Source organism: Scomber scombrus, chromosome 2 (genome assembly GCF_963691925.1).
Source record: "Scomber scombrus chromosome 2, fScoSco1.1, whole genome shotgun sequence".
Classification (NCBI taxonomy): Eukaryota; Metazoa; Chordata; class Actinopteri; order Scombriformes; family Scombridae; genus Scomber; species Scomber scombrus.
The window spans coordinates 5239939-5266646 of record NC_084971.1 but is presented as its reverse complement, the minus strand read 5'-3'; the positions used below and the strand labels follow the sequence as shown (position 1 = coordinate 5266646).

The following is a 26708-nucleotide window of genomic DNA, read 5'->3' as shown; positions in this document are numbered from 1 at the left end:
CTCTGAACTGAGAGCACGTCCACGATGTGTCGTACAGACGATACGAGGGCTGAGAATATTGTTCAGATAAAATGATCGATTGTACAAAAAAACGGAAACACTCAAACAGAACATCATCAGAGATAAAACATCCCAGCGGGGTCTGATCACCCTCTGACGGAGATTTGTGCTTCGTATTTGTGCTTCAATATTAACTAACTCTTTAAGAAATGTCTGACACCTCCTTCAGTCTGCAGGCTTCAGTTAAAAATGAAGATAAACTCAGGCTTAGTTGAAGAAAACCTGCCAAGGAGCAGGTTAGGTTCACGGAGTATGTTGCCAGGGTAATTGACTCAGAGTTAAGCTGAACTGACTTTGTGAAACCGAAAAAACCAGAGTTTCCCTCATCTCAGGGTTAACTAACTCAGAGTTTTCACTAAACCTGCTTTCTGAAACGGGCCCCAGGACATGTAGTAAGTTGGATGTTTTACAGCTGAACACTGTTGTGGTTGTAACAGTGACAAATGTTTGGGCTAATATGCGAATTCTCATTATTTGCTGCTCTGTGTATTCACCAACACCATATATATATATATATATATATAGATGTATATGCAATATGTTGACATCAGCTGGATCCACCTATATTTCTCATCTACATACTCAAATAACTTGTACGTGAGGTAAAAAGAAAGAAACACAAGCTTGAATGATTTATGCCCATACTGTTTTATACTCAACAGTGTACGTTCGCCAAAGCAAAATAGAAATATTACTTACAAATGTATATGGAAAGGCACAGCATAAAAATACTATTTGACATGCACAATGTTTGTTTTTTTTAACTTTAAACTGGAGTAAACATTCAGAAGTTGACCCCTCTGGCCTGTCTGTTGAACACTAACAGCCATCCGTCACAGGGTGAATACTTAGCTTGGGAGTCGTTGCTTTCATCAGAAGCGTCCAGTCAAAAAACACAAAAGACTTAAGTGAAATGACTACTCACTTACAGTACTAAAGCATAGAGCGTGCGCTTTTTTTTCTCCACACACCCCCTCCCCCCCCACTCTTCAAAGAGCTGTAACAAGTATTTTCTGTAGCAGTCCCACCTGAACACGAACTACACCTGACATCCACGAGTAGCACCCTTTAACTCTGCGTCCTTTACTGCAACACAGACCCCCCCCCCTCCCTCAACTACACCTTCACATGGCTGTGTCAGGACAGAAGGCCCCCCGTACATAAATATATACAGTATATTAAATACACATTCAGAGATTCAGAGGAGTGGGAGAGAGATGGGCATGCAAAATTTTGGTCCACCTTTTACAGTAGTCAGCTAAAATAGAAAAAAAAGCATCGGCCCAGACTCATCCTGAGAAACAACACTGACCACTTGGAGTACCCCCCCTCCCCCCTCCCTCCCCAGACCACATGCAAAACTGGGGCTGGTTTTTTGGCACATTAAAGTAGGGTTTTGTGTTTGTTTGTTTGTTTTTTGTCTTTTCTTATAGTAACCAACGAAAGCGTTTCTAAAACATTCCTGTGAGCTCCCGCTGTGCATGGCTTTAAATCTCTCAGTACAGATTTTATACAAAGTATCGCAGGAGCAAAGCACATTAAAATATTCCAGTTTTAAAAAAATACGACGATAAAAACTGAATAAAAAAAAGTGGACGTGAACAGGAACGTCCCCCGTCAGTCCACAAGGAGGTGCAGTTCAGCTTGTTATACAGTAGATCTGCCAAAACATAAAGGCCCAAACACAGGCTGATAATAACCCTGAAATCTATACATTGTTTCCAGTTAACTGTTTGAATGTGCTGTTTGTGTCATTGTCTCTGTTCCTGGTTTGCGTCTTCTGAGTTGGACTAAAGAAGAATCCTGTAATACTTTTTTTTTTTTATCCACCAAGGTATTTTTTGTTGTTTTTTAACGTTCATCTTGACAGTTTGCTGATGACTCGGATGAGGGCAGCGTTCTCGTCTTTGAGCCTCTGGTTGTCTGCTTTCAGGTCTCCCAGAACCTTCAGAGAAAAAAAACACAGGACACATTGATGTCAAAAAATAACAGTAATGATGCCTTCTCTGTAGATCTCTCTTGAGCTGTTAGGGAAGTGCTCATGTTGAAGTCATTTTTAAACCTGATAGGTGTTGCTGCTGGGTCATGTAGCATCTCACTAGCTCAGCTGTGGTTTAAAACATTTCGATTTCAGTGAAACAGGAAGTTGATGTTCAAAATAGAGTAGGTGCTAATGCTACGGTCACGTCGTATGAGATGTATGATAGATTAATAAGTTCCTGTCGAAATGGTTATATAATTACAGAGTTGGTGGTTGTGAGAGTTAAAACTGGAGATTGGGGTTTATTTTATTGAACGGCTGATGTGAGGCGCCGGTGTGTGTTTGGTTATTACTGATATGTGAACTAGTACATGCAAATTCAGATCTTCTATAATCAGTTGCAACTTTGATTATTAATTTGTCTTTTTATCATGGGACTTATGGCCTCAGGTGACACACTCATTATCAAAAATGAAGTGAGGCTGAAGTGACACCTTAAAATGATGACTTTAAAACACTGATGTAGCTTTAGGTTAAACATCAGATACAGTGATCTCTAGTAGCACTTTGGTGATTTACACTGTTGGGTTGGGGTGTGGAATTAGATGTAGTGATTTGGGTTCCAAGGGAAACTTAAAAAATGTATTTCATATTTATGTGATTGTTCCTAAATAGCTGTAAACTGATGTCTGATTTGTTTATATGTGGATCTGAGGAGGAACACCTGCTTAACAACCTATAATAAAATGTTTCACTCTCAACTTTCACATGTTGAGAGTGAAACATGTGAAAGTTGCAATATTTATGCAAAAGCTGAATTTGATGTAAATTTTATGGGATTGGAGCATCAAATTATTTCTATACTCAGTACAGTGGTCATCATTGTTGAAGTGAACATATGTACCTTCAGCTCATCCTCCAGTTCCACTGCTTTCCTCTGGAGGGCCAACTTCTCCTGTGGGAAAAAAAAAGTGTTAACATCATAAGAGCAATCATCTGATTTCATAACTTCTAATGTTTCAGACCAGAGATTTCTGGTCTTACATTTTATTATCTTTGCACAACAGGAAATAAAAGCACTGTTTGATTCAAATTATAAATTACACTGTGTGGTTGTACGCCTCCACCGATCAAGTCAAGTTGCAGTTTACATCATATCTGTCCGCACTCACTTTGGAGGAATTGAATAAAGAGGTATTAAGTAAATCTAGCGATATAGAAGTTATGTTTGACCTGTATGATCCCAGTGATGACAAACATGCTGTCTTTACTTAGAGACTGATTGGATATAAAATGTTACCATCCTATTAGACATTTTTCATAATTCATGTAGGAATTCTTGATTTACAGCCAACAATGTGTTTTGTGACCTTTGACCACCAAATTCTGATCAGTTCCTTTTTGTGCCCAAGTGGACGTTTGAGCCAAATTTGAAAAAATTCCCTCAAGGCCGGAGATATCGTGTTCATGAGAACGGGACGGGCGGACAAACCAGAAATAACACCTCCTCCGTCCACAGCCGTTTGGTGGCGCAGAGGCGTTAAAAATAAACAAAAAACAGCAAACAAACAAAAAAAGACTTTTACATGTTCTTGCTTGTGAACTGAGATGTGTTCCTGATATTATCACAAAGCAGACTTACAAATCTCTCCAGCTCCAGCAGGGCCGGTCTGTCTGAGCTGCTCTCTTGACTCTGTGACGGAGAGAAGCAGAAATACACATGTGACAACTGCAACAGGCACTGAAGGAAAAAGTACATTTCAAAAAAAGACATCCACCACTCTCAAAACATTACAGCCATTCTCATTCTCAACCGTCAGTAAAAAAAAATCAACCTAAATTCTTAAATTTGATCTATAAATTAAGTTTCTGACAGACAATTCCAAATAAAGAAATCAAGACTTCCATAAAATCAAACATAAACAACTGTTGGATGGATGATTTTTGCTGTTGTTTATGTTGACATGCTCTATTTGTTATGGCTGACTCGCCCACATAGCATCCCTCTGTGCATAATGACACGTACACACACACACACACACACACACACACACACACTCTCTCAAAGGTCAGACACATCAGCAAACCTGCCCAACCTGTCGGAGTCTTTCCAGCTCCACTTTGTTCTGGCTGAGCAGCAGCTCCATCTCCTGCAGCTTTTCCTTCAGGGCCAAGTTATCCTGCGCTACCTTTAAGTACAGCTACACAAAGAGAGAGAGAGACAGAGAGAGAGAGAGAGAAAGAGAAAGACAGAGAGAGAGAAAGAGAAAGAGAAAGAGAAAGAGAGAGAGAGAAGAGAGACAGTCAGTCAGTGAGGAGAGTCTGCTGGAGAGAGAAGCTTCATGTGTGCAGGTTTGAAGTATGATGTTATAGCCTGCTGAGGAGGGGGAGGTGGAGGTGGAGGTGGTGGTGGTATACTGTTCACATCTTTTGAAAGCCTGTTGGGTATCATTCCTGTCCTGGTCTGTCTAGATCTCAGCTATAATTCACTTTTCAGCCCTCAGCTATGTTTTTCAGGAATGTGTGTGAGGAGGGGTCGGACACGTACCGTTCTGTAGTCAGCTGACGAGACTTCCAGTTGACTCTCACTGCAGAGACACACAAAAGACTTCAGTCCTGGAAATCAAACTACCTTTTTTGGTTTTGTTGTTATTGGTGGCAGAACATTTTCTTCTCAAGCAAAGAAGCCAGACATTTTTTATCTGTTTCCCACTCCAGCCCTCACACAAAAACTTTGAAACATGACGCATGGCATCATCAGATCCCCCAAATCTTGCTGTTTTTCTACAGTAAGAAACTTAAACACATTTTAAGAAGACCAAACATCAAACTTGACTAATTACACATCAAGATTTAATGGAAAGCTTTGCTCATTTTCTGACTTTCAACCGAGCCTCTATGTGCATTAAAAGTGTCGAAAATGATTAAATGACAGAGAGGAAAAATGAATCCAAAAAGCAACACTCACTTGGAAATGCTGTTACTGTTTGTATCGTCTGATTGAGCATCCTCATCTTCATTCTGAAATACAAAAAAAGGTTCCTATTCAGCTACACAGCAGTTACTTTATAAGTCAAGTTTCTCTGAATGAGCATTTTTAAAGTTGAAATTAAAATGTCTGCCAAAACCACTCATGAAATGCTGTTATGTGTAATTGGTTCAGTGACAAATAAGGGTTGGCAAGATGAGCTATTCAAAAATGTTTTAAAAAAAATAGTTTTAAAATTAGCATCAGGCTTGTTAAAATGTACATTTGGTATTTTTTTGGTTTTGTCATTTGAAATAACATTTGCATCATTTAAAAAACAAAAGTAAGACTGAATGCTCCTGAAAATGTCAAATGGTGTAGCCACAGAAGAATGATAAATAATAAATATTGTTTCCACCTACAGTGTATTTAAGTGCACATATACATATAATTACATCCTTCTTTTAAAAAAATGTAAATGGTTCCACAGATTAAATGTAATATTTAATAATTACATTTAATCATTGTATTCCATTACCTTTATTTAATATAAAAAGTTATAATGTTAGATCATGCCAAACTAGTCTATATGGTGTTTTATTGAGAAGTTGAATTATTTGGTACAAAGTTATTATCGTTACACCACTTAGACATTTTTGCCAGAATCCTCTAATATATTCTATCAAAATGGATTAAAAACAGAAATGTTATGCTGGGTCCACAAAAAAGAATGTGTGCAAGTTATTCATACGTTTATGAACCCCTTTAAACACACACACACACACACACACAAAAAACTTCATTGACCCAATTACCTTTTAAAAAAAGTATCATCTATAATGTAAACTGTGCCAGCTATAACCTACAGACTGCAGTGAGAAACTTACTTTACATTAAAGTGAATGCATTCCACTCTTGCAAACACTTCAGTAACAGCACCAGTCATCATAGTCATATTCCCCTGCTGTCAAGGTTCACTCATTATCAGTCATAATATCTGTTACATCATGACAAAGAAGTACTGGTTTCTCCATCCTTTGTTTCCATGACACTATTAAAATTAAAAAGCTAAAAATCTCCTTCTCTGACTGGCACTGAGCTCTCTGCTGTCTGTGATGATGATGATGCGAGGTGCTTTCTCACCTCTCCGCCCTGCTGGACGATGCCAGTGGAGCGTCTCTCCCTCCTCGCTCTCCTCTTGTCCTTCACTCCCAGGCGCTTCTCTCCCTCCTGCTCCACCTGCTTCACCGCGTCTGTATCTGACACACAAGAAGAAGAAGAAAAGAAAACGCTGCTGAGGTCTGAGCGTGCAGAGGCTCGTGCTGCTCATATGGAGAACATATGACAAACATGACAAACAGATAAAACTATAACAAGCTTCAGTGAGGCTGTAGCTGAGAAACAATCAAAACGCAACAGTGTGTGATAAAGGAAAACGTCTTATCTTTTAGTCTCAGTCTGTGCTGCAGATGACTGCAAGCTGAGACTTGATCAGTGAGTTCAGTTAACCTGAACGAGCTACTGTTTTTTGACTCTGAAAAGAAAACTGCTGCTGGCTCACATATCGAGAAGCAGCTGTGTTTGGAGGAAGACAAATCACTGAGTTAACACGCTCAATGATCTCAACATGCTGTTGATCAGACAGTCCTGTGCAAAGGTTTTAGGCACTTGAGATGTTTCCATTCTTATCCAAAATGTGTTTTTCTAAATCTATTTTTACCTAGTTACCTAGTAACTTTTTCTTATAATTTTATTTTGTTAAATTTTTTAGTACAGTGTTTTTGTTCTTTTTCTTTGTCGTCCTCTGTCTACAGTGTTTTATTATCAGCTTGTCAATCAACTGTGAAGTACTTTGAAAGCTGCTATATAAATAAAGTTTGATTTGATAATGCTACACCAAGACAGACTGTCAGAAATGTATTCTGCAGCCTGACGATTAGGTCTTACACGATAACTACTTTTGTTGGATGATATATTGTCTCAGATTAATCGCGATAAACAATATTATGGTTGGGCACAAAGTTATTTACCTTTAATTCTTCTGCAGTCTCCAGTCAGGTTGTGCACAGTGAGGAATGGAGGACACTACTTGATTAACCAATGTGACATGTATAGCCTCTTAGCTGCTAATGTGAAGTGTGGCAATATTGTGGTCAAAGGTCATGTCCATGTATCATACGATAAGTCCATATATAGACAAGATGATGTTGATAATTACATTATTGTACGATGAGTCGATAATTATTGTGACAGGCCTAATGACATTGAGGCCAACATCATGGCGTCAGACAGCTGAGAAGCTGAAATCTACAGAAGAAGTGTGGCAATTGCTCCAAAATGCAGGAACAACCTGCAGCACCTGTCAAGTACCTAAAAACCCATGTGCAGGTGTACTGAGGAGAACTGCTGCGGTTTTAAAAGGTAAAGCTGCTCACACCTGCAAAATGGAGCAATCTCTGGAGATAACACATCAGTGTAAAGATGGGCCTTTACAGAGTTTGTTAGGATGCCCAATGGCTGCTAAACAATATGATATCCAGAGTCAGTGGGTTAGATTTTCTATTGTTGCCTGGTTTGGCTTAGCCAAACAACTCAACATCCAGAAAGAAATCCGAATCTTAACCAACCCATGATCCAGATTTTAAGCCAGTTGTGAACGATAAAGAGGTGATAACTTGTCTTGCATTTGATATATTCTGGTTAAGATAAACAATGATGTTATTGCTTTAGCAAGTCCGATGTATCACTCACACCCCCATGATTTTCTATACTTATCTTTATACTTTAACACACTGTATGCAACCACACTTAATTTTTTTCCATAGTGTAATTTCTATTGATGTGCTTATCCATTGCATTAATGCTCCTTTTATTCTGTCTGTACAAAATGTTGAAAAAATGTTAAATGTTAAAAAGTTTTTTAAAAAAAGAAAAAAAAAGCTGCTCACACTGAATATTAATTTCATTTTTTATCTGTTTACTGAATTTATGAATAAAAACTATTCATGAGTTTATTTCTGAAAGCCTCCTTACAACAGATGTACAGTACTGTATATAAGAGGGATAAATGCTTTAGTTCCATTTCCGCAAACAAGGGTGGAGTCTCTCTGTGTGTGTGTGTGTGTGTGTGTGTGTGTGTGTGTGTGTGGGGGGGGGGGGGGGCACTTCCACCATGACCACGATAAAGAGGTCAGACGATGGATGCGCCCAACATCTTCCGATGGCCCCTTCGATGTGAGAAACCCTCATTTCCTTTCAAAGCTGCACAGAGGACTCCACCCTGTACATGGTGTTTTTAAAAGAGGTTTCGTCTTACAGTAAACAGAAGTCTCTAACCACAGAGTGTGTTACTGGTAAACAAAGCCTGACAGATGACATCAAAATCAATATTTGAGAGTCGAATAACATATCAGTTAATAGTTCTGTTGTTTTTTTCCCCTTAAACACAGTTATTAAAGAGTTAGGATATGAACTGAGTGACACATTTTATGGTTTGAAAATGCATTTGTTAGAAATCTCTGAAGGATAATGTCGACCACAGTTACCTTAAATAATTTGTTGGTATTTCTCTACTTCAATTTTTTGATACTATCGGCCAATTCTGATACACCTTATGCCAAAAATCAGTAGATGATATCAGCCTGTGTGACTGTTTCTGCCACTTGATTGATAAGAAGACATTTTCAGACACCTGTCTATAAAAATCAATCTAACCGGTAAAATAAAACTGGTGGAGAGTGAATTTTGGACTATAAGCACGACCCTCGCTCACCTCTTTCAGCGGGCGTCAGGGTGATGATGGGGCTGACGGGCTGGATGTTGCGAGCTGGAGGATCAGCAGCTTTGGGCACGGTCTTCTCTGCTTCCTTCAGGTCTGTCAGAGTCACGCCCTGCCGAAAGAAAGCAAAAACACAAACACTCAGAGGCGTTGACAACTGTTTCTTGGTTTCTATCATTGAATGAAAAGATTAAGTAAAGGTGCTGATGCAGTACGTGTGTTAAACTCAATTCAGTCCTGCCATAATCAGCTTAATCACATTTAAACCTTCACATGATTCACTTTATTCTGCTGCTGTGTTCAGGCAGGTCGGCGCCCAAACTGTTTAATCATCCACAGAATATTTATAGCGTTTAGACGCATTAGTGAGATTGTTATAGCAGCTGAGTGAGCATCTCAGCAGATAAGAGAGCGGTGTGTGTTTTTTGCAACGATGTGTGAGAGAATCAGTCTGAGTCAATACAGCTTCTGATAACAAAAGAAGAAGTGTGCGGCAAAGTGAAAATTTTGAAGATGTAGTCAGACACTGAAAAAGGATTTACAGTTAATGACTCCACGTGTCTGATAATGAATAGAAAAAACAGAAAACAAATGAAAACTTTAAAGATGCGTCCTCTGTGACTCGCACCTGCGTGGAGCGGCGAGACTGACGCAGCAGTCGAGAACGAGCTTTCCTCTGAGACTCCGACTCCTCGTCTCTGACTGGAGCCTGAAACCTGAAGAGACAAAACGTCCAACCAAACAGACACCGCAAATTAGAACTCAAGTCCACATCATGGTTGAAAAGAAATCCTTAAAAATCAAGCATAAGTGATTTTTGTCCTGAGCCACACAGACACAGGACAAAATTATTTATTTATATATTTTGTGTTTGTGTCTCTTACTTGCGGCGGTCAGTGCTGGGGGTGTTGGGACTCTCGGCGTTGGCGTCCCTCGTCTGAGGAGTGGGCTGGACTCTGGCGGTGCGGTTGGCCTTGTCCTGCTCCTTCTCCTCTTCATCTTTCTCCTCTGGTGTCTGAACCACGTGTGAGACAAGGGGGGGAGAAAGAAAAAAAGCCCAACTGTAATCAACTGTGACCAATTAAATTAGGATTTGTCATCCCAGTGGAGAAGCATGACTAGCACACTGTTGAAATTAAGACTTTTTTTTTTTTTGGTTGACAGGCTTTAATCCTAAAAGCCTACACGTGTGAAGTTTCGACACATCAGAGGTGTGTTTTAAACCTCTGATGAAATGCTGGGTGTGTTGAGGTTATGTGAACTGATACTCTTGGATTAAAGGAACTGATTTGAAAAGTGTTCCCAACAAGCTGAGATGTGATGTTGATGTTGTTATTCCTGGTGTATCTGATAGTCTCTGGAACTTTATTAGAAGCTTAAACAGATTGTTTATGATCTCTGTTGTTATATTCTGTACCACCTCCCTGCCCCTATATTTGGTCTTTTCTCTCTCTCTCTCACTAACTCACTGTTGTGGTTACTGTTTCTTTTTGTGTGTCAATTTTGTTTTTTAAGTCTTCCCACCTACATCTATGTACTCCCTTATTATGTATATTTCTTACATAATTGCTGTTTCTGAATTTGTACATATGTTAAATAAGTACATTCTGAAAGATACTCTTTAAAGATTTGCTCATTTTTATATTGTTTTCAATCACATATTTCTTTAAATGTGTAGAATATGCATGGAAATTGAGAATATGTTCCCTTCATATCCACAAATGATCTTTTTGTATCTTCTTTAGTTCTGTCTTTATCAAATACACAGTGGAAAATCCCATCTCACATTTTTTCAAGTAAGTTGTGATGTCACCAACAGGACTGGAGCAACAGGAAGCTGCTGTGTGAAACATTAGTGCTTTGTGATTCTTACCTTGTCAGCAGGGCTGACAGTGGACGTTGTCACACTCTCAGTGTCTGGACTGGACACGTTGGAGCTTTCTGGGGAATAGAGAACAAGTGGCTTCAAGAATGAGCACAATCACACGTATTTACAGACAATGCACTGCTCGAGGTCAACTTATCACATGCAGCAGCTGGTTTACCTGGGCTGCTCTCTTTCTCCTCGCTGAGCTCCAAGCCTCCTGATATACCCCTCTCTTTAGACTGGTCCTGCACGTTCATCTTGTCTTTACTGCTCATCCTGCACACGGAGCTCCTGGGAGGTGTTAAAACAGGACAGGCGAGTTGATTACATTGCACCCTTTGTGTTTTATTTTTAAATGTGAGGCTTTTGATTAATGTCTTACACAGCACTGTAACTTGTATTCTCCTGTTTTAACTTATTCTATTTAACTTGTTTTTTGTATTTTCTATTATATGCATATGCATTACATTATGCATACAACTATTTATTTAATTGTGTTATACGTTTAATTATGCTTTTACATTTAGTCTTGATGCCTTCTATGTTTTATGTAAAGCACTTTTAATTGCCTTGTTGAAACGTGCTATACAAATAAACATAGTGGTGGTAGTAGTAGTAGTAGTAGTAGTAGTAGTGGTGGTAGTGGTAATAGTAATAGTAATAGTGGAGGTAGTGGTAATAGTAGTAGTGGAGGTAGTGGTTATAGTAATAGTGGAGGTAGTGGTAATAGTGGAGGTAGTGGTAATAGTAGTAGTGGAAGTAGTGGTAATAGTGGTAGTGGTAATAGTGGTAGTGGTGGTAGTGGTAGTGGTAATAGTAGTGGTGGTAGTGGTAATAGTAGTAGTGGTAGTGGTGGTAGTGGTAATAGTAGTAGTGGTGTTAGTGGTAATAGTGGTAGTGGTAGTGGTGGTAGTGGTAATAGCAGTAGTGGTAATAGTAGTAGTGGTGGTAGTGGTAATAGTAGTAGTGGTAGTGGTAATAGTAGTAGTGGTGGTAGTGGTAATAGTGGTAGTGGTAATAGTAGTAATGGTAATAGTAGTAGTGGTGGTGGTGGTGGTAGTAGTAGTGGTGGTAGTGGTAATAGTAGTAGTGGTGGTAGTGGTAGTAGTAGTAGTGGTGGTAGTGGTAATAGTAGTAGTGGTGGTAGTGGTAATAGTGGTAATAGTAGTAGTGGTGGTAGTGGTAATAGTAGTAGTGGTGGTACTGGTAATAGTAGTAGTGGTAGTGGTAATAGTAGTAGTGGTAGTGGTGGTGGTAGTGGTGGTGGTAGTGGTAGTGGTAGTAGTAGTAGTGGTGGTGGTGGTGGTAGTGGTAGTAGTAGAATCTGTCCAAACTCTGTTCCTTTAGGTCATATATAGAAGTGTTACTGGCATGTTCCAGAGGATAAATTGGCCCTTGATTTTCACAGGAAGGACTATTTCTTTTAAAAGTGCTGATACAGCACAGATAGATCATAGGTGGACACTCACCTCCGCCGTTTGTTTTGTGCGTTTGCAGCATTGGAGCCCTGTTGGTTTTGCCTTTCCAGTATAGACTGTTCATTACGCCACTGCAGAGACAGATACAGCTGTAAGTGATCAACACACTAGATCTAAGCTAAAATCACTTGAACTCACTGAGTAAAGATAAACACTTTCTCACATTGGCTTGTTTCTGTGATAAATCCTCCAGGAGCTCCTCCACGCTTTCATCAGCAACATCAAACGGAGTCTGACCCTGCAGAGTTCATGTTTTAAAAATAACATGACCAAAAAGGAAATGTAACATCCTGTCTGAATGTGAGGCTGTAATGAGAAGACTTATCATGATTTTGTGGGCCTTACCGCGTTGCTGCGGGCCTCCATATTGCACAGCTTTTCAGCCAGAATGTGACAGGCCTCCCCCTGACCCCAGTGTGATGCTGCATGAAGAGGCGTCCAGCCATCAAAGTCCGTAGCCGAGACGTCCAGCCCGCATTGACACAATATCCTGGACACGTGAGAGAGCAGAGCGAGAGAAGTGTGTGAGACAGTGAAGGGCAAAATAATGAGGTGGAGACACTCTGAAAAAGAAAATGAAGAAGATTCAAGTACATCATATATATTAATTCTGAAAAATATCAAGAAATGGTTACTTTAGAGCCTCCACGTAGCCTTTGGCTGCAGCCACATGCAGCGGGGTGGCTCCAGTCCTGGGGTGTCGTACATCTGCAGGTAGGCCCTCAGCCAGCCAGGTCCGGGCGTCTGTCATGATGTGTTCCTCCTCCAGCCGCTTAGCTGCCTCCAAATCCACACCTGGACACAAGCAAAGAATTAAAGGGAAGTTAAAAAAAGAAGCAGAAACACAATTTTAAAAAAGGCAGAGCGACATTAATAACTAACTAATTGCTAAGATTTTTTTCCAGTATAGACATAAAAAGAAATGTACGTAGCTGGGAATGACTGTACACACACGTGTCATAAAAGATAGTCAATGTGTCATAAAAAATAGCCAACCACATAAGTCAACCACAAAGAAACATGGAAATGTGATAAAAATTTGGCCATGATCAAGCACAAATGATGACGCATCCTTTTAAAAGGGGTGTGCGGTGGTCAAAGAACAGTGCTCACCCTGTCTGTGAGTGTAGCCCTGAATAAGAGACTCTGTGGCCTCATCCAGAGCGATGTCCAGAGGAACGTCACCGTCACAGTTCACAGCAGAGAGAGATGCTCCATCCCGCAAAAGGAAACTGACAAAAACAAACACAAACAGAGTGAAAATCCACTTAACAACAGAAACAAAGTCTACACAAAGACACCCAACTCTAAATAGAGAACACCAAATCACATCACATTATCTGTGTTTGCAGTGCCTTCAAAGGAAGCCCAAAAGACATTATTCACAAAGAAGGAACATGAAACCATGGAAAAACAAAAAGAAAGGTGCATCAATTCTTATATCTTTTGGAGCTGCATGTATTTGGGTGCCAGTCCAGCCCACTCGTGCTTTAGCTGGCTTGTTGTCCTGCCAATCGCTACAACAATGTTAGTATTGTTGAAAGCAGAAATAGTCTGGCACCCACGCCGCATTCTGAAGTCCCCACAGTGACAAACAGTGCTGTGTTACACAGCTGTTACGCTGCTGTGCTCTGCTAACTGTAGAGACAAATGCCACGTACTCTACGATGTCGGGGTAGCCGCAGGAGGCAGCGACGTGCAGCGGTGTCCATCCCTCACTGTCCACCTGGTTCACGCTGGCACCGTGCTCCAAAAGGAAGGACACCATCTCCATGCTGCCGTCTATGCAGGACTTTGAAGAGAGGAGAACCGTAACGCAACCGTAAATACATTTTTTATTCATCAGTCAATAATTCCAATTTAACCTCAAGAAGACACGCTGTCTCACCTGGTGGAGAGCAGTGATGCCATCAGCGTTTGAACAATTGATAATTTCAAGCGCGTCTTCCTCATTGTTCTTTTTGGTCTCTTTGGCCTCCATCAGCATTATCTGGGCCTCCTCCGTGTCCCCGCTGGCACAGGCCGCCAGGAACTCTGCAGCCCTGTCAAACCTCACCCTTTTGCTAAAAAAAAAAATGAGATGGTGTCCCTGATTAGCTGTTGTAGCTGGTTTATCAATTTCAGGTGACAAACATGCCTTGTAGCACCACTATGTTCATACAATGAGAGGAAAAACAAGTTACGATACAGTAGAATAACACTGTAGGGGGAAAAAACACACACACACACACACACACACACAGTTGATGAATTTGTAAGAGGGTTTTAGTTAAAGGAAACAACTGATGATAACCTATAGTTAGTTTAAATGTCAACAAATGCCATCAATGTGAGAGTGCCACTCAGTACTTCCCTATCCTGTCTGAGGCTCTCACCCAAAGTCCATTAGTTCCTACTGAATATGTAAATCTTCACATCAGGTCACAAATACTATATATACCTTTTCATTTTTTTTAAAAAGGCCTTGTAATTTCCTGGAAGAGATGGACACTGTAGTGTCTTTTTGCATACCTTACTCAAACAGGAACAATATCATGTTTGTTTTGGTGACTATTTTCAGCCACAAATTTGTTGTGCCAGGGAGTATTTCCAGCTGCAGGACGATGTTTGTGGGATTGACTATAGCGCCTTTGTCCATGGTAATGAAGGAACATGTCACCCAGTGCAACAGTGTGGCTTACTGATTATGTTTTAATAACCTCACATTTTGGACAACAAGAGGCACAGAGGAATACGCTGTACCAGGCTTTGGATACATATAGACTATTCCTGTTGGTAGCATCATTGGGTTTTATTGTTATCATATGATTTGTTGACAATTGTTGAGTGTGACCATATTTTAATTTGGTCATTTTGAGGCCTTTGAGTTTAAGCTATTAAACAAATATCACTTTAAGTGTCTTTCAAGTGTCTACTTGTGACCTCTCTGTGCTAACGCAGTTGTTTATAGTCACATCATTCATTATCACATCCCTATATCTTCAAATCTTCGGTATTTTATAATTTCGCAGCATTTATGACTTTCTGGAGGGACATACAACTGAGGCAGTACCTAAACACACAACTATAATCCAAGCCTGTCTGCTTTAATTCATCAGTTAGCATTAGGCTAACGTGTAAGGTTTTAAAAGAGATGGCAGCTGCCTGAATTTGACTGACTGGTTGAAAACAAAGACAGCAAAATGATGTGGCAGTCTCAATGAGGATAATGATATATATGCCCAAAGAGGAAGGCAGTGGTCACGGGCAAACTCTCACCAAGACTGCCTGTAAAAGACAGTTAACTACGTTAGCAAGCTAACAGGGAGCTAACACACCGAACTGCGGCCTCAGAAACGACCAAACACCTCGACACGGAGCACATTATGAGCTTCATTATACGGGTAACGTTATTAAACTGTTAAGAGGGCTGTTGTATGGAGCTTCTGTTATTGTGCTCCCCCCCCCCTCCTCCCTCCCATACAAGTCCACGCACTGACGTTACATTGCTACATTAGCATATCTTTAGACGCTTCGGCTAAGCTATTTGGCGGCAGGCTGCTCGTTTCTGCTTTAACAGTGTGGCAGAGGAGGTTTTTCCTCACCGTCTCTTCAGTAAGGGGCTGGTTCCGTCTCTGCCCGACACTTGCTGGTCCCTCGGCGGGTCGCAGAGCTCGGCCTCCGTCTCCGTTGCTCCGTTCTCGGCGTCGCCCCGCCACCTCCGCCGAGGTACGGCCGACGCTTTGTCGGTGCCGGAGCCGGCCCAGCGCTTCAGCTGCTCCCGCCGCTTGGTCCTCGCCGAGTCCCCCATTTATTCTATCCGAGGAGGACTGTGTTTTTAAAAATAAAAACATACACTGGCAGGGAACGACACACCCTCCATGTGTATACTTTCACTTCCTGGTTCTTGCTCTGGATGTGGAGGAGGAAGCCTCGGCTCGTGTTCGCGGGCATCGGGAGCGCGCAGGGACTGACGTAAGCACCGCTGCTCAGTAGGCCCTGGAGGGGAAATGCTGAAATAGCTCCAAGCCTGGACGTTCCTGTTATTGTTACTGAGACTGTGATAGGCGTCATGTTAAGGAATATCCACGATAGAGGCAAATAGGGGAGAGCGGGGATGGTTGTAACATGGGATAGTTGTGACACTTTCAATTTCTTCAATCAGGATTTAGGAAAAAGGTACAAATCACCTGATTCACTCTGCACATGCACTATTTAGTCCTTGTTTCATATGTGTGGAAGTGGAACCCTGTTGCAGACACAGCCGATTTTACAAATAAAAAACTAATTTTAGGTAAGAAAGTTGTTTTTTGTAGCTGCTTTTTGTGACAGCACTGCCTGCTTTGTAAATAAACTCTTCAATTATCTAACACAAACTCTTCAATTATGTATCAGTGTAGCTATCTTACATGGAAGTTTGTTAATGTTAATGTTTTAGTTGTCAGCTGTAAGGTAAACTACTAAATGGCTACAATAGTCTAGGTTAGTTGTAACAACATCTGAAAAAATCTTAAAATCTACTCCAAGCAAATATTTCATATTATTTTAGTAATCAGTATTTCAGTATGTCTAGGTCTTGTAAGAGAAAGATTGACTGACAGGGGGTGCCTCTTAACATTTTGAAGAGAACATCAAATGATAGAAAAGAGCAGGGAAAGTCTATCAGATCGCTGTCAAAATACAGATTCTGTAGGCTTTTGAGAGGCAGACGTTAGAAAAGAAGGAATCAAAGAAACCTCCATGTGTAGGCTACCATAATGGAAACAAGTTCTTCACTGATGAACAAGAGAAGGAATTGACGGAATATCTGATGAGGTGCATGCATATTACAGACTGTGTCCACATGAGGTTAGTAGATGGGAATTAGTAAAGGATAAGTTAGTGGAAAGTTAGCATATGGGAAAATATTGAACATAACTGGCACACATGAACACACTCATACGGAAACACACTCATATTCAATTGTTGAGACTGGTGCCCATTTTGTTTTGTTTCATTATTATGGTTAAATGGAATTGAAACTGACACTGACCGACACATCCCAGTTATGTTAAAAAGTCATTTAAGTGCTGATTAAAAAGTGTTTTTGTCATAATCCTTATTTCATAATGTTACATCTCACCCCAAGGTATGTTCCAACTAATCCAGACTATGGGGTTAGTTGTAACATACCTAAAGGCTTCTTATAATAATATGTCTACAGTCGTACATGTTAATAGATGTTAATAGTTTTGGCCCTGATGTTGTCTGCTTTTTCAGGAAATAGCAGAGGTGAAAGAGTCTATTTGAGGTTCTCTCTGATGAACCAAAGAGCAAAAAGGTCAAAGCAACTGTCCTGCTGGTGGAGGATAAAAACCAGGCAGAGGGATTTTTCACTGAAAACCTAGACATTATTGTTATGAATGGGTGATAGGCGAACGATAAAGCATAAGCATATGGGACGTTAGATACACATTTTTAAACAAATCTACCTTTTTAGACGTGGTACTAGACTAATAAACGATCTGATCAGGTGTGAAACTCCTGAAGTTCTTCCAGTTTGCTTCCAAGCCAGAGATAACAACAAGCAACACATTCATCATTTTGTTAAGAGGTGGCATATTAAACTATTTGTCCTCAGGCAGCAAGTGTGGTGCTACCACTTAGCTGAGCATGTCTCCATCTGGCACTGCTCATTCTGATGATCTGTTTACCTTGAAACAGCCACCAGCCTGTGAGGCTCAGGTAACCTGCAGTAAGAAAGTCTCCACGGAAATGTAAAAGGCAGCAGTCTTTAATAGTATAAATAACAATTCTGCAGGTTTAAGGCATTGTCATTGCTTGTCACCACCACAGTTGGTGTTGCAATAACTTCCCTTTGCATGGTATACTGTGGTTGGCCTCGCCCTTGGGTCACACAGTGAAAAAAAGAGAAGCAAAAATGTGTTCATCATGGTGGAAAGCCAATTTTAGGAAACAGGCAGGTGTAGGCATGTTTGCAGTGCTGCAGAGAAAATAATTACACAAACTATCCCCAATTACTTTTGTTGTAATTCATTTTGACATATATTAGGAAAAGAACAAGTGCAAAAGATAAAATGACTAATTTCCATTTATCTGCCCTAGTTTCGGAGTACCACCTCCTGGAAACTTGAGTGGAACTGAGCCATTGTTGGCATTATCAGGCCCAGATCTACCACACGGACAATCTGGGCAGTGTTTCATTTCTCATTTTGACGGCTGGTCAAGTGACGATTGGTTAGCATGTCAAAAGCTCTGTGGTTAGATTGTGTCAACTAGTGTGCTGGAAAATTGATCACTTTGCAGAAAATGGACAGTGCCAGCTGTAACTAAAAGCCCAATGGAGAAGCCAAAAAATGGAAAAAAAGGAAGAGAAAGATAAATATAAATAAAAAAGTCCTGTGAATAAAGTCATATTCATAGTAAGGAGGCTTTCAGCGCTCTTTGATACCTCGAGTTTGAGTTTGTAAAGGAGCTGGACTTTGAGCACCTGATCTCTGACTTTGCAAAGGAAAAGGCATAAGGTCAGAACCATTGTTCTGTGTGTGCATGTAGTTGTATTATCTGTTTACCAGATAATGTTATCTGGTCATCCACAATATATATGTATATGTATGTATGTATAGATAGATAGATGTATATGTAGGCCTATATATGTATATGTATGTATAGATAGATAGATAAATAGATGTATAGGCCTATATATGTATATGTAAATGTATATATATATGTATTGTGCGGCAAGACGGTGTGGGGGGTCCATGAGCACCAGTGGGCTCCAGGGGGTACTAATCCAGCCTTGGGTGAAGTCTGGTTGCTGAATTACTGTAACATTGTCATGGGTCCCTGTGACTCTTGAATAGTATAAAGCCAGTTTTCTTTATGTTATTAGCAACACAAGTGCTTTCCTTCAATGGCCAATCAAAATGTCTCCTGTGAAAAAGGCCTATTGCAGGTTTTTTAACTGCAGGTCTCTTTTTCCAAATATGCACTTTGGCCTGTAGAGCAGCCTCAAAACAATCTATGTTAACTTTTCTTTAGCTTGCAAACATTCCAACATGAACGCAGGGTCAAATTCCACGACACATTTTCCTTGTGGCTCTCTGTATGCTCTGGACTACAGCTCAGTCTGTGACCCACAGGAAAAGGATAGCCGCTAATGTAAGTAAGTAAATCTTTCAACTACATTTATTCGTGCTACTCCAATTAAATACATTGATCTTGGTCTGGTTGCTTATGAACAACCCCACTTGTGACATGCTCTTTGATTTGAAACTAGTTTTGAAACTAGTTGTAGCTTATAATACAGCAGTGACTTCTCATCACGTTGTCCTCGCAAATTCGTTTTTATGTGCAGGTTATAATGAAAGAATGATGAAATTAAATTCATGGAAAGGAAACAAAAGCGTGGGTGAGAAATTAGCCTTAAAAACAACGTAAAGTGAATTGTCGTTCCACCACGAACCTCCAGAACAGCTTGAGTGCTCCTTGTCAAAGATTTACGGAGGCATTTGCATTGGTTATGTTTTTCCACTCACTTATTTAGTTGTTTTTTTCACTTTAATTTGTCGGTATTTTTTGTAATTTACTGTTTCTTTTTAGATCAAACACTGTGTTATTAATTATTAATCGTGCAGTTGTTGCTGTTCTACAACTTCTCCATATCTACCATCAGACTTTAGATATGTCATCCATGCAGTCATGATCTTGCATTTTCTGACTCACACAGTCACTATAACCCAAGAAAGTGCTGTGTAAGCATGATGTATTTATTTTCTGCTTTCAGTTTGTGCTTCTGTATCAGCTGGAGCAACAAATGACAGTATCTTCATTGTACACTTGTTTGCAGAATGTCTCTCCACAAACACACAGCTGCACACTCAGTCCCTCCTCACGCCCTGACTCGGCTGGCACGCGAGTGGCTGGCAGAAGACGTGCCGAACTTTGACCCAGCTGGGGTGTGTGTAGGTTCACAGGAAGTTGAGGGAAGATTGCTGTGTAAAACACCACACAGCATCCTGGCAGGGAGTCCCTTTTTTACAGCTGTGTTCACTGAGGTTGGCTGTACTGTGGACTGGAATTACCAAGAGGGAGCTGAGATCGGTAGACACCTCACACTTTTATCCAAAGCATCTTACAGCACCAAGATATTAGATGTGTTTAATAATCCTCAGATGGAAAACTAGCTGGGTCACCCATGCACAGTGGCAAATAAGCAAAGAGTCACAAATCCACAAATGAGAGGCATACTGTCACTTCAGTGCCAACACTATCACGCTAACACATATTCCAAGAAAACATTAGTGCAGCTCAGAATAGACACACCTTCATATTCAGAAATTTTCTTCTTGCTATTTTCTGCATTGTAGAACAACAAGGAAGACATCAAAACTATGAAATAACACGTGGAATCATGTTTTAAATTTTTAAAAAGTTCCTCTAAGTATCCACTGTGCCTTGATGACAGCTTTGCACACTCTTGGTAATATCTTAACCAACTTAACCACACCTGTTTTCAATAAACAGGTGTGTCAAAAGTTAATTGGTGGAATTTCTTGTCCTCTGGATGTGTTTGAGACTGTCAGATGTGTTGTGCTGAGGTAGTGTTGCCATACAGCAAAGAGCCCTATTCCACTACTGCGGTAATCCATATTATAGCAGTAACTGCTCAACTAAGTGAAGAGGAAAAATAGTCCACCATTACTTTAAGACACGAAGGTCAGTCAGTACAGAAAATGTATTTTTGCAAGTGCAGTTGCAAAATCTGTCGACCGCCTGAGGACCTTCGAAGGCAAAGGAAAGTAAGAGTTCCCACGAAGAAAAGGGGAAGTTCTTTAGAGTTTCCACACAGATATCTAAAGAAATCACCAATTGACAGCAGCTCATGTTAGAGCTTATATTAATGCTTCCCAGAGTTCAATAGCAAAGACATCTCAATCAACCTCAACTGTGTCTGGAAGAGTTTGCATGGATCAGGCCATCATGGTGGGTAGCTGGAGGGATAGGGGTGGGTGGGGCTTTATTGTTCACACTATTGGCCATTTACTCAGAATTGAAAGCACACTTAACCAACATGGCCTCCACAACATTCTGCAATGACACACCATCCCACCTGGTTTGAGTTTAGTGGGACTATCATTTGTTTTTCACCAGGACAATGACCTCCAGGCTCTATACGGCCTGTTTGATTATGCATCAGATGATCTGGGCTCCACAATCACCCAGCCTAAACCTAACTGAGATGGTTTGGGTGAGTTGAACCACAGCATGAAGGAAAAGCATTCAACAAGTGCTCAGCATGTGTGCGAACTGTTCCTGGTGACAACCTCATGAAGCTGGTTAAGATATTTCCAATAGTGTGCAAAGTTGTCATCAAGGTACAGTGGCTACGTTGAGAACTCTAAAATATGAAAGATATTTATATAGTTTTTGTCTACTACATGATTCCACTTGCGTTATTTTCTAGTTTTGATGGCGTCAGAATTGTTCAACAATGTAGAGACTAGTAGTAATAAAGAAAAACCCTTAAATGAGTAGCTTTTGACTGGTACTGTGTTTTGGGGGCCTTCAAAAAATAACAATTTACTTTATCACAGGCCTTAAAATATGTTAGAAGTAGAGGAATGGAAGATATTCAAGAGGAAACAACTTCAACCTGATTTTTATTTTTTTAAATGAAAACTTGTCATGCATCTCTGTCCTTTTTTCAGCCATCAGTAACTATCACCTTCATCATAGTAATACAAAGGTTGAGATAATATTAACATCACACCGGCTGATAAATCTGTTAACCTATGAGGCCAACCACGGCAGAATAATTAGAAAACTTCTAAAGGTGACATGACACCTAGCTATGCCTGCATGTATAAAAGGTATATAAAAAGGTTGTTATCAGGCCAGGAGGTGGGGCTGTGCTGTATTAAATGCACTTGATATAATAAAACATGATATGAACTGAGCCGCCCCCAAATAACTTTATCTAGTTTGTAAGATGTAAAACAATGCATCATTAACACTGACTCTATTTCTATAAGCAAACCGCATAGGTTCCTGTAATGGGCAGACCTGCATATTAGGGGCTTCCAAACATTTCATAACATGGCATTAAATGTTTTATAAGCTACTATTCAAGTGCAATACATTTACTCTACTCTACTTTACTGACAAGCCAAGTAGTGTAATTTGTATGACCTGGACATTATTATTAGGGCTCATATGATAAATGTAAGGCTCTATTAAGCTCCATTCAATGTTGGTTTATCTCACCTACACAAGGTCCAGATGCTGTTACACTGACTGCTGTTGTTCGAGGCCCAGCGAGGTGCCTGCTCCTGGGTGAAAGGCCCGCTCTCAACTGCCTGGCCCGGGCCTCGGGGATCGCCACCCGCTGTGCTCAGCTCCAGGCAATGGCAAAGGCAAGGCGCTGGCACGGAGAAGTAGCTGGCACAAGAAAGACCACCCCTGGTTTCCGTCTGGTGGAGAAGTACGCCATGTTGGTCGGCGCGGTGTCCACGCACAGACAGGATCTGAGTGGAATGGTGATGCTGAAGGACAACCACATCTGGGCGTCAGGGAGTATCACAGAGGTGGGAGAGTGCACCACTGGTCCATTTAAAGTGTCCCAGACAATATATGTAATTGCAATAACAGAGTTAACACAGCTTGGAAGTGTATAACCCTTTCGGTAAAAGCAGTTAAGTGATGGTACATATGGAAGCAAAAAAAAGGCCTCAGTTATTTGAATTTTGTAATAGTGAATTTTACTGAAAACTTCTGAAATATACATAACACTGAATTTATAGCACTAAAATAGGCTATATAGGAATGTAATTTGATAGAAAATGTAATTATGCAATAATAATATAACTATGAAATGTAATGTAAAATAATACAATAGTACATACAAGTTTCTCAAATTCAAATGTGTAGGTAGGAGCTCATCGTCTGTCCCATGGTGCCTAAAACAGCGGATGTTAATCTGCCCAGTGACATCTATTGTTTGTTGAATTTATTTATTTTTAACAACTTTAGACCACTTCCTCCTCCTCCTCCTCCTCCTCCTCCTCTTTTTCCTCCTCACACTTTCTGTGTCAAAAGCACACCTCTTCAACATAAATGGACGGAGAGTGTGGTTGATATAAACATTGTATTCAGTATAGGTTACATTTCACAATTAGATATTCAGTTGCTTATAACATATCACAGCAAATGCATTAAAAAGACACAGCACTGCTGGTCGCAGTACTTTGATATTACTTTTTTTATGCATTCATATATCAAAATAGTAATACAAAAATAAACACTGTGTGAGAAATGAATATTCAGCTCTCAGTTTGATAGTTCGAATAATAAGCGAGAGATAAGAGAAGTCACAACATTACAAATAGTTTCCTACCTTTCTGAAGTGTGATTCTCATGCTCTTCTACGTGTTGCAATCACTTTTAATTTAGGAAGTGTGGTTTTATTTTTTCGCAAGCAGATACAACACATGATGGCAGCTCTAGTAGGGGACAGTTGAAAGTCACAATTGTCCTTCTTTAAGTCAACCACAGCAACAACAACAAAAACCACAAAAAAAACCCCCCAAAAAACCTCAATCCTTTGTCCTGTGTGTTCTCCAGGCTGTGAAAGCTGCCCGATCAGTGTGTGGCTTCAGCAGTAAGATTGAGGTGGAGTGCTGCTCTACAGAGGAGGGCCGAGAGTCAGCCAGAGCCGGAGCAGACATTGTTATGCTGGACAACTTTCAACCTCAGGTAGAGAAGTTTCTACTCCCTCTGCTACTTATGCTACCTCCACATGAAATAACACACCCTGTCTCTCTCCTGCAGGAGCTCCATGTTGCAGCTCATGCACTGAAAAAGGAGTTCCCAGCTCTCCTGATAGAGGCTAGCGGAGGAGTGACTCCAGACAACTTAGCCATGTATTTCTCCCCACATGTGGATATCATTTCACTGGGCTGCATTACACAGGGCTGCCCGGTTGTGGACTTCTCACTCAAGGTTCAACCACCTGTTCTCCACTCGAGAGGACGTACAGACAGAACCACCGACTGAATGTTGTGCAACTTTGTTCTGATGAATCGAGGAGGTGTTTTAATCGTGTTCATTTATTTCTCAGAATAACTGCTGTCAATTGTTTTAAGATAGAGAAATGATTCACTTCCTGTTTGCTATCTGTGTCATAACTCATTTGATCGTGATTTGAAGATTAGAACCTGGACTCCAAATGCTTTTCTGCCTCAAGGCATGAAAATGTGCATTGCAAAAAAGGAACATCACTCACAAGGTTAAATTGACCAACAGAAAAAATCATGTACAGAATAAATGGAAAGTACAACTATTTATCAAGAAATCTACAGTATGGGTTATAATGCACATTGTAAGTGTTCAGTTACTTCAAAGTTCACGTACATATATTTTTTCACTAGTGGTGAAGTGGATTAGTGGACATGCAATTCTTATTTTCAGATGATTATACACCAGTCCGTTCCACTAGATGCCGTTCATTTCTACACACTGCACCTTCAATTGTCATGCAATGATTCATGAACCCAAAGGTCTGTACTAGTCTATATCACTGCACTGCACTGCGGAGCTAGTTTCCTGAAAACATGATAAAAGTGTCCAAAAATGACTGTTATCTCTAGTGTCTGTAACTGCATACAGAGTTCAGTTGCTTCTATGAGCTTTCTGTAGATAGTCACCTAAAGCAACAGCACCAACATGCAGTGGAGAGAGTTTTAGTCAATTAGCATATCAGAATCTCCAAATACTTTGTCCCAGCGATGCATGGAAGTGTGTAAAGATACTGGTATAGGTCAGAATAGACGTCAACTACATGACTAGAGGCTTCAATACTACTGACTCCAACCAGAATGAGCAGCAAAAGGGACAAAGAATATATTTCTTCTCTTTGAATACAACATTTTGCAATTGCTGGTGTTGTTTTCTCTCCAAATGAATTATTTTCAGATGGTTGAAGATGCATTAGAAATGATACCCCTCTACCTTTTGCCAGGTCCTGCAGCTGCTCTTCAAGGACTTCATGGTTCAGGGCAGGATAGGAAACTGTCAAGTGATCAAAAGAGCTGAACGTGACATTTGATAGAAAACTCTTATCTTCTACAACTTTTATCAGTCGAAGAGACAGAGAACATTCAGTCAATAAATATTTCTAATAACAACAGTATGAGCATTATGTAATTATTGAATTCTTGTCAGTATTATGAACTGAAACTTTAAATGTGACATGAAGATTCTTCTCTGTACAGTTGTGAAGCTCTGACAGATAGAGGAAGTAACGTCTCTCCTCTTACGCTGATGACTGATTGCTGTTTCAATTCATTTCTTTCTTTCTTTCTTTGCACATTACAGAGTACGACTTGTATGTTACAAAAATACATTTTTAACCTGTGTTTTAACCTAAAGTTAAAATAAATTAACATTTTCAGAGAGTTAGGAAACACTTATACCAAGAACTCTCCCAAATAATCAAGACAAGCTAAACAGAAATGCATTCAGTCAAAATCATTTCCTTTTATTTGAGTTTCTTTATCTCTGGAATGAGTTGGATTATGATGAGCAGCAGTTGATTTATGAGCAGGTAGTGGTCCACCTGCTGTAGCAATTGAATTCCTATGTACATTAATTCAATATTGTACACTGTTCAAATTTAAATGTACGGTAAAAACAATTCTGTAAATATATTTCCAATGACGATATTCACATGCAATTTTCACCAGACTTTGGTATCAACTCAATAAATATACACATATAAAGAAATCAAAACATTAAAGTCCATAAATAAAGTGATGTGGAATAAAGTGGAATGACACAGGAAAAAAGTATTGAACACACTAAGAAAAAGCAGTACACCAAAGCAAGGAAAGGTAAGGAACCAGCTGAAATCCACAAGTAGTTAATATCAGCTGGGTTAGTGCATGTTGATGGGCTATAAAAAGGTTTTTGTTACCAAGGTGTCACACAAGAGACATCTCATGATGGGTAAAAGGAAAGAGGTAAATGTTGAAGCTCATTTAAAGCAACATTTGGACAAGCCTATGAAATACTGGTAGAATGTAGACCAAGATCGAAGACCAAAATTGAACTTTTTGGCTCTCATACTCATAGGAGAAACGGCACTGCACATCACATCACAGCATCTTGAAGCTGTCATTACAAACAAAGCATTCTCCACTACATATTAAATACATTTCAGTTAGCGTGTTCAATACTTAAATGAGAATCAGCCAACACAAGTCTCTCTTGTTTATTATCGGCATGCATGGTTGGGGTTTGGGTGCACATTAAACTGAAAAGAGTTTCTGAGAAGTGTTGTTTCAATTCAGACAGAGGGTGAACATCATTTCCTGTGGAAACCTTAATCATTGCCCTTATTGCCACAGGACATCAAAAAAAAAAAGACTACTGTATGCCTTTATATGTTAAAGCTATTCCTTCAGGGGGTTTTTAGAAGGTCGTTAGGAGCCTTTTTATTGACATGACAGACTGAGACCTGTCAGTCTGCAACAAGAAATGTGTGAAACAGGCTCATCTCTGTGGCCCAGGCCTGTGCTCGGTACTCTCGCTCAGTAATC

At 40.1% G+C, this 26708-nt stretch overlaps 2 protein-coding genes across 4 annotated transcripts in view; one reads left to right on the top strand and one right to left on the bottom strand.

Moving 5' to 3' along the window:
- The window catches only part of ppp1r12c (protein phosphatase 1, regulatory subunit 12C), a 110549-nt gene extending 94517 nt beyond the window's left edge, over window positions 1–16032 (bottom strand). Inside the window, exons 1-20 of one of the 2 annotated variants that reach the window (XM_062428124.1) lie at window positions 15717–16032; window positions 14021–14195; window positions 13794–13924; window positions 13246–13364; window positions 12768–12927; window positions 12478–12622; window positions 12296–12370; window positions 12124–12203; window positions 10833–10945; window positions 10661–10728; window positions 9672–9802; window positions 9416–9503; window positions 8782–8899; window positions 6153–6268; window positions 5010–5062; window positions 4590–4629; window positions 4138–4242; window positions 3684–3734; window positions 2946–2996; window positions 692–2005 (exon numbers count right to left, since the gene is read on the bottom strand). In XM_062428124.1, coding sequence (XP_062284108.1) covers window positions 1919–2005; window positions 2946–2996; window positions 3684–3734; window positions 4138–4242; window positions 4590–4629; window positions 5010–5062; window positions 6153–6268; window positions 8782–8899; window positions 9416–9503; window positions 9672–9802; window positions 10661–10728; window positions 10833–10945; window positions 12124–12203; window positions 12296–12370; window positions 12478–12622; window positions 12768–12927; window positions 13246–13364; window positions 13794–13924; window positions 14021–14195; window positions 15717–15922 — 2112 coding nt within the window. In that variant the 5' untranslated portion in view covers window positions 15923–16032 and the 3' untranslated portion in view covers window positions 692–1918. Of the gene's footprint in view, window positions 1–691; window positions 2006–2945; window positions 2997–3670; window positions 3735–4137; window positions 4243–4589; window positions 4630–5009; window positions 5063–6152; window positions 6269–8781; window positions 8900–9415; window positions 9504–9671; window positions 9803–10660; window positions 10729–10832; window positions 10946–12123; window positions 12204–12295; window positions 12371–12477; window positions 12623–12767; window positions 12928–13245; window positions 13365–13793; window positions 13925–14020; window positions 14196–15716 lie in introns of those variants that run through there. The other variant, XM_062428125.1, reaches the window with a different exon arrangement.
- A 3092-nt stretch (window positions 16033–19124) lies between these two features.
- On the top strand, window positions 19125–25297 carry LOC133996937 (nicotinate-nucleotide pyrophosphorylase [carboxylating]-like). Of its 2 annotated transcripts, none has more exons than XM_062436447.1 (5): window positions 19125–19276; window positions 19961–20214; window positions 22387–22697; window positions 23734–23865; window positions 23941–25297. In XM_062436447.1, exons 2-5 carry the CDS (start codon window positions 19962–19964, stop codon window positions 24163–24165), a joined length of 921 nt encoding a protein of 306 aa, XP_062292431.1. In that variant the 5' UTR covers window positions 19125–19276; window position 19961; the 3' UTR covers window positions 24166–25297. The 2 variants fall into 2 exon arrangements, with proteins under 2 accessions (XP_062292431.1, XP_062292439.1); XM_062436455.1 differs by having other exon boundaries at window positions 19127–19272.
- The last annotated feature ends 1411 nt before the right edge of the window (window positions 25298–26708 follow it).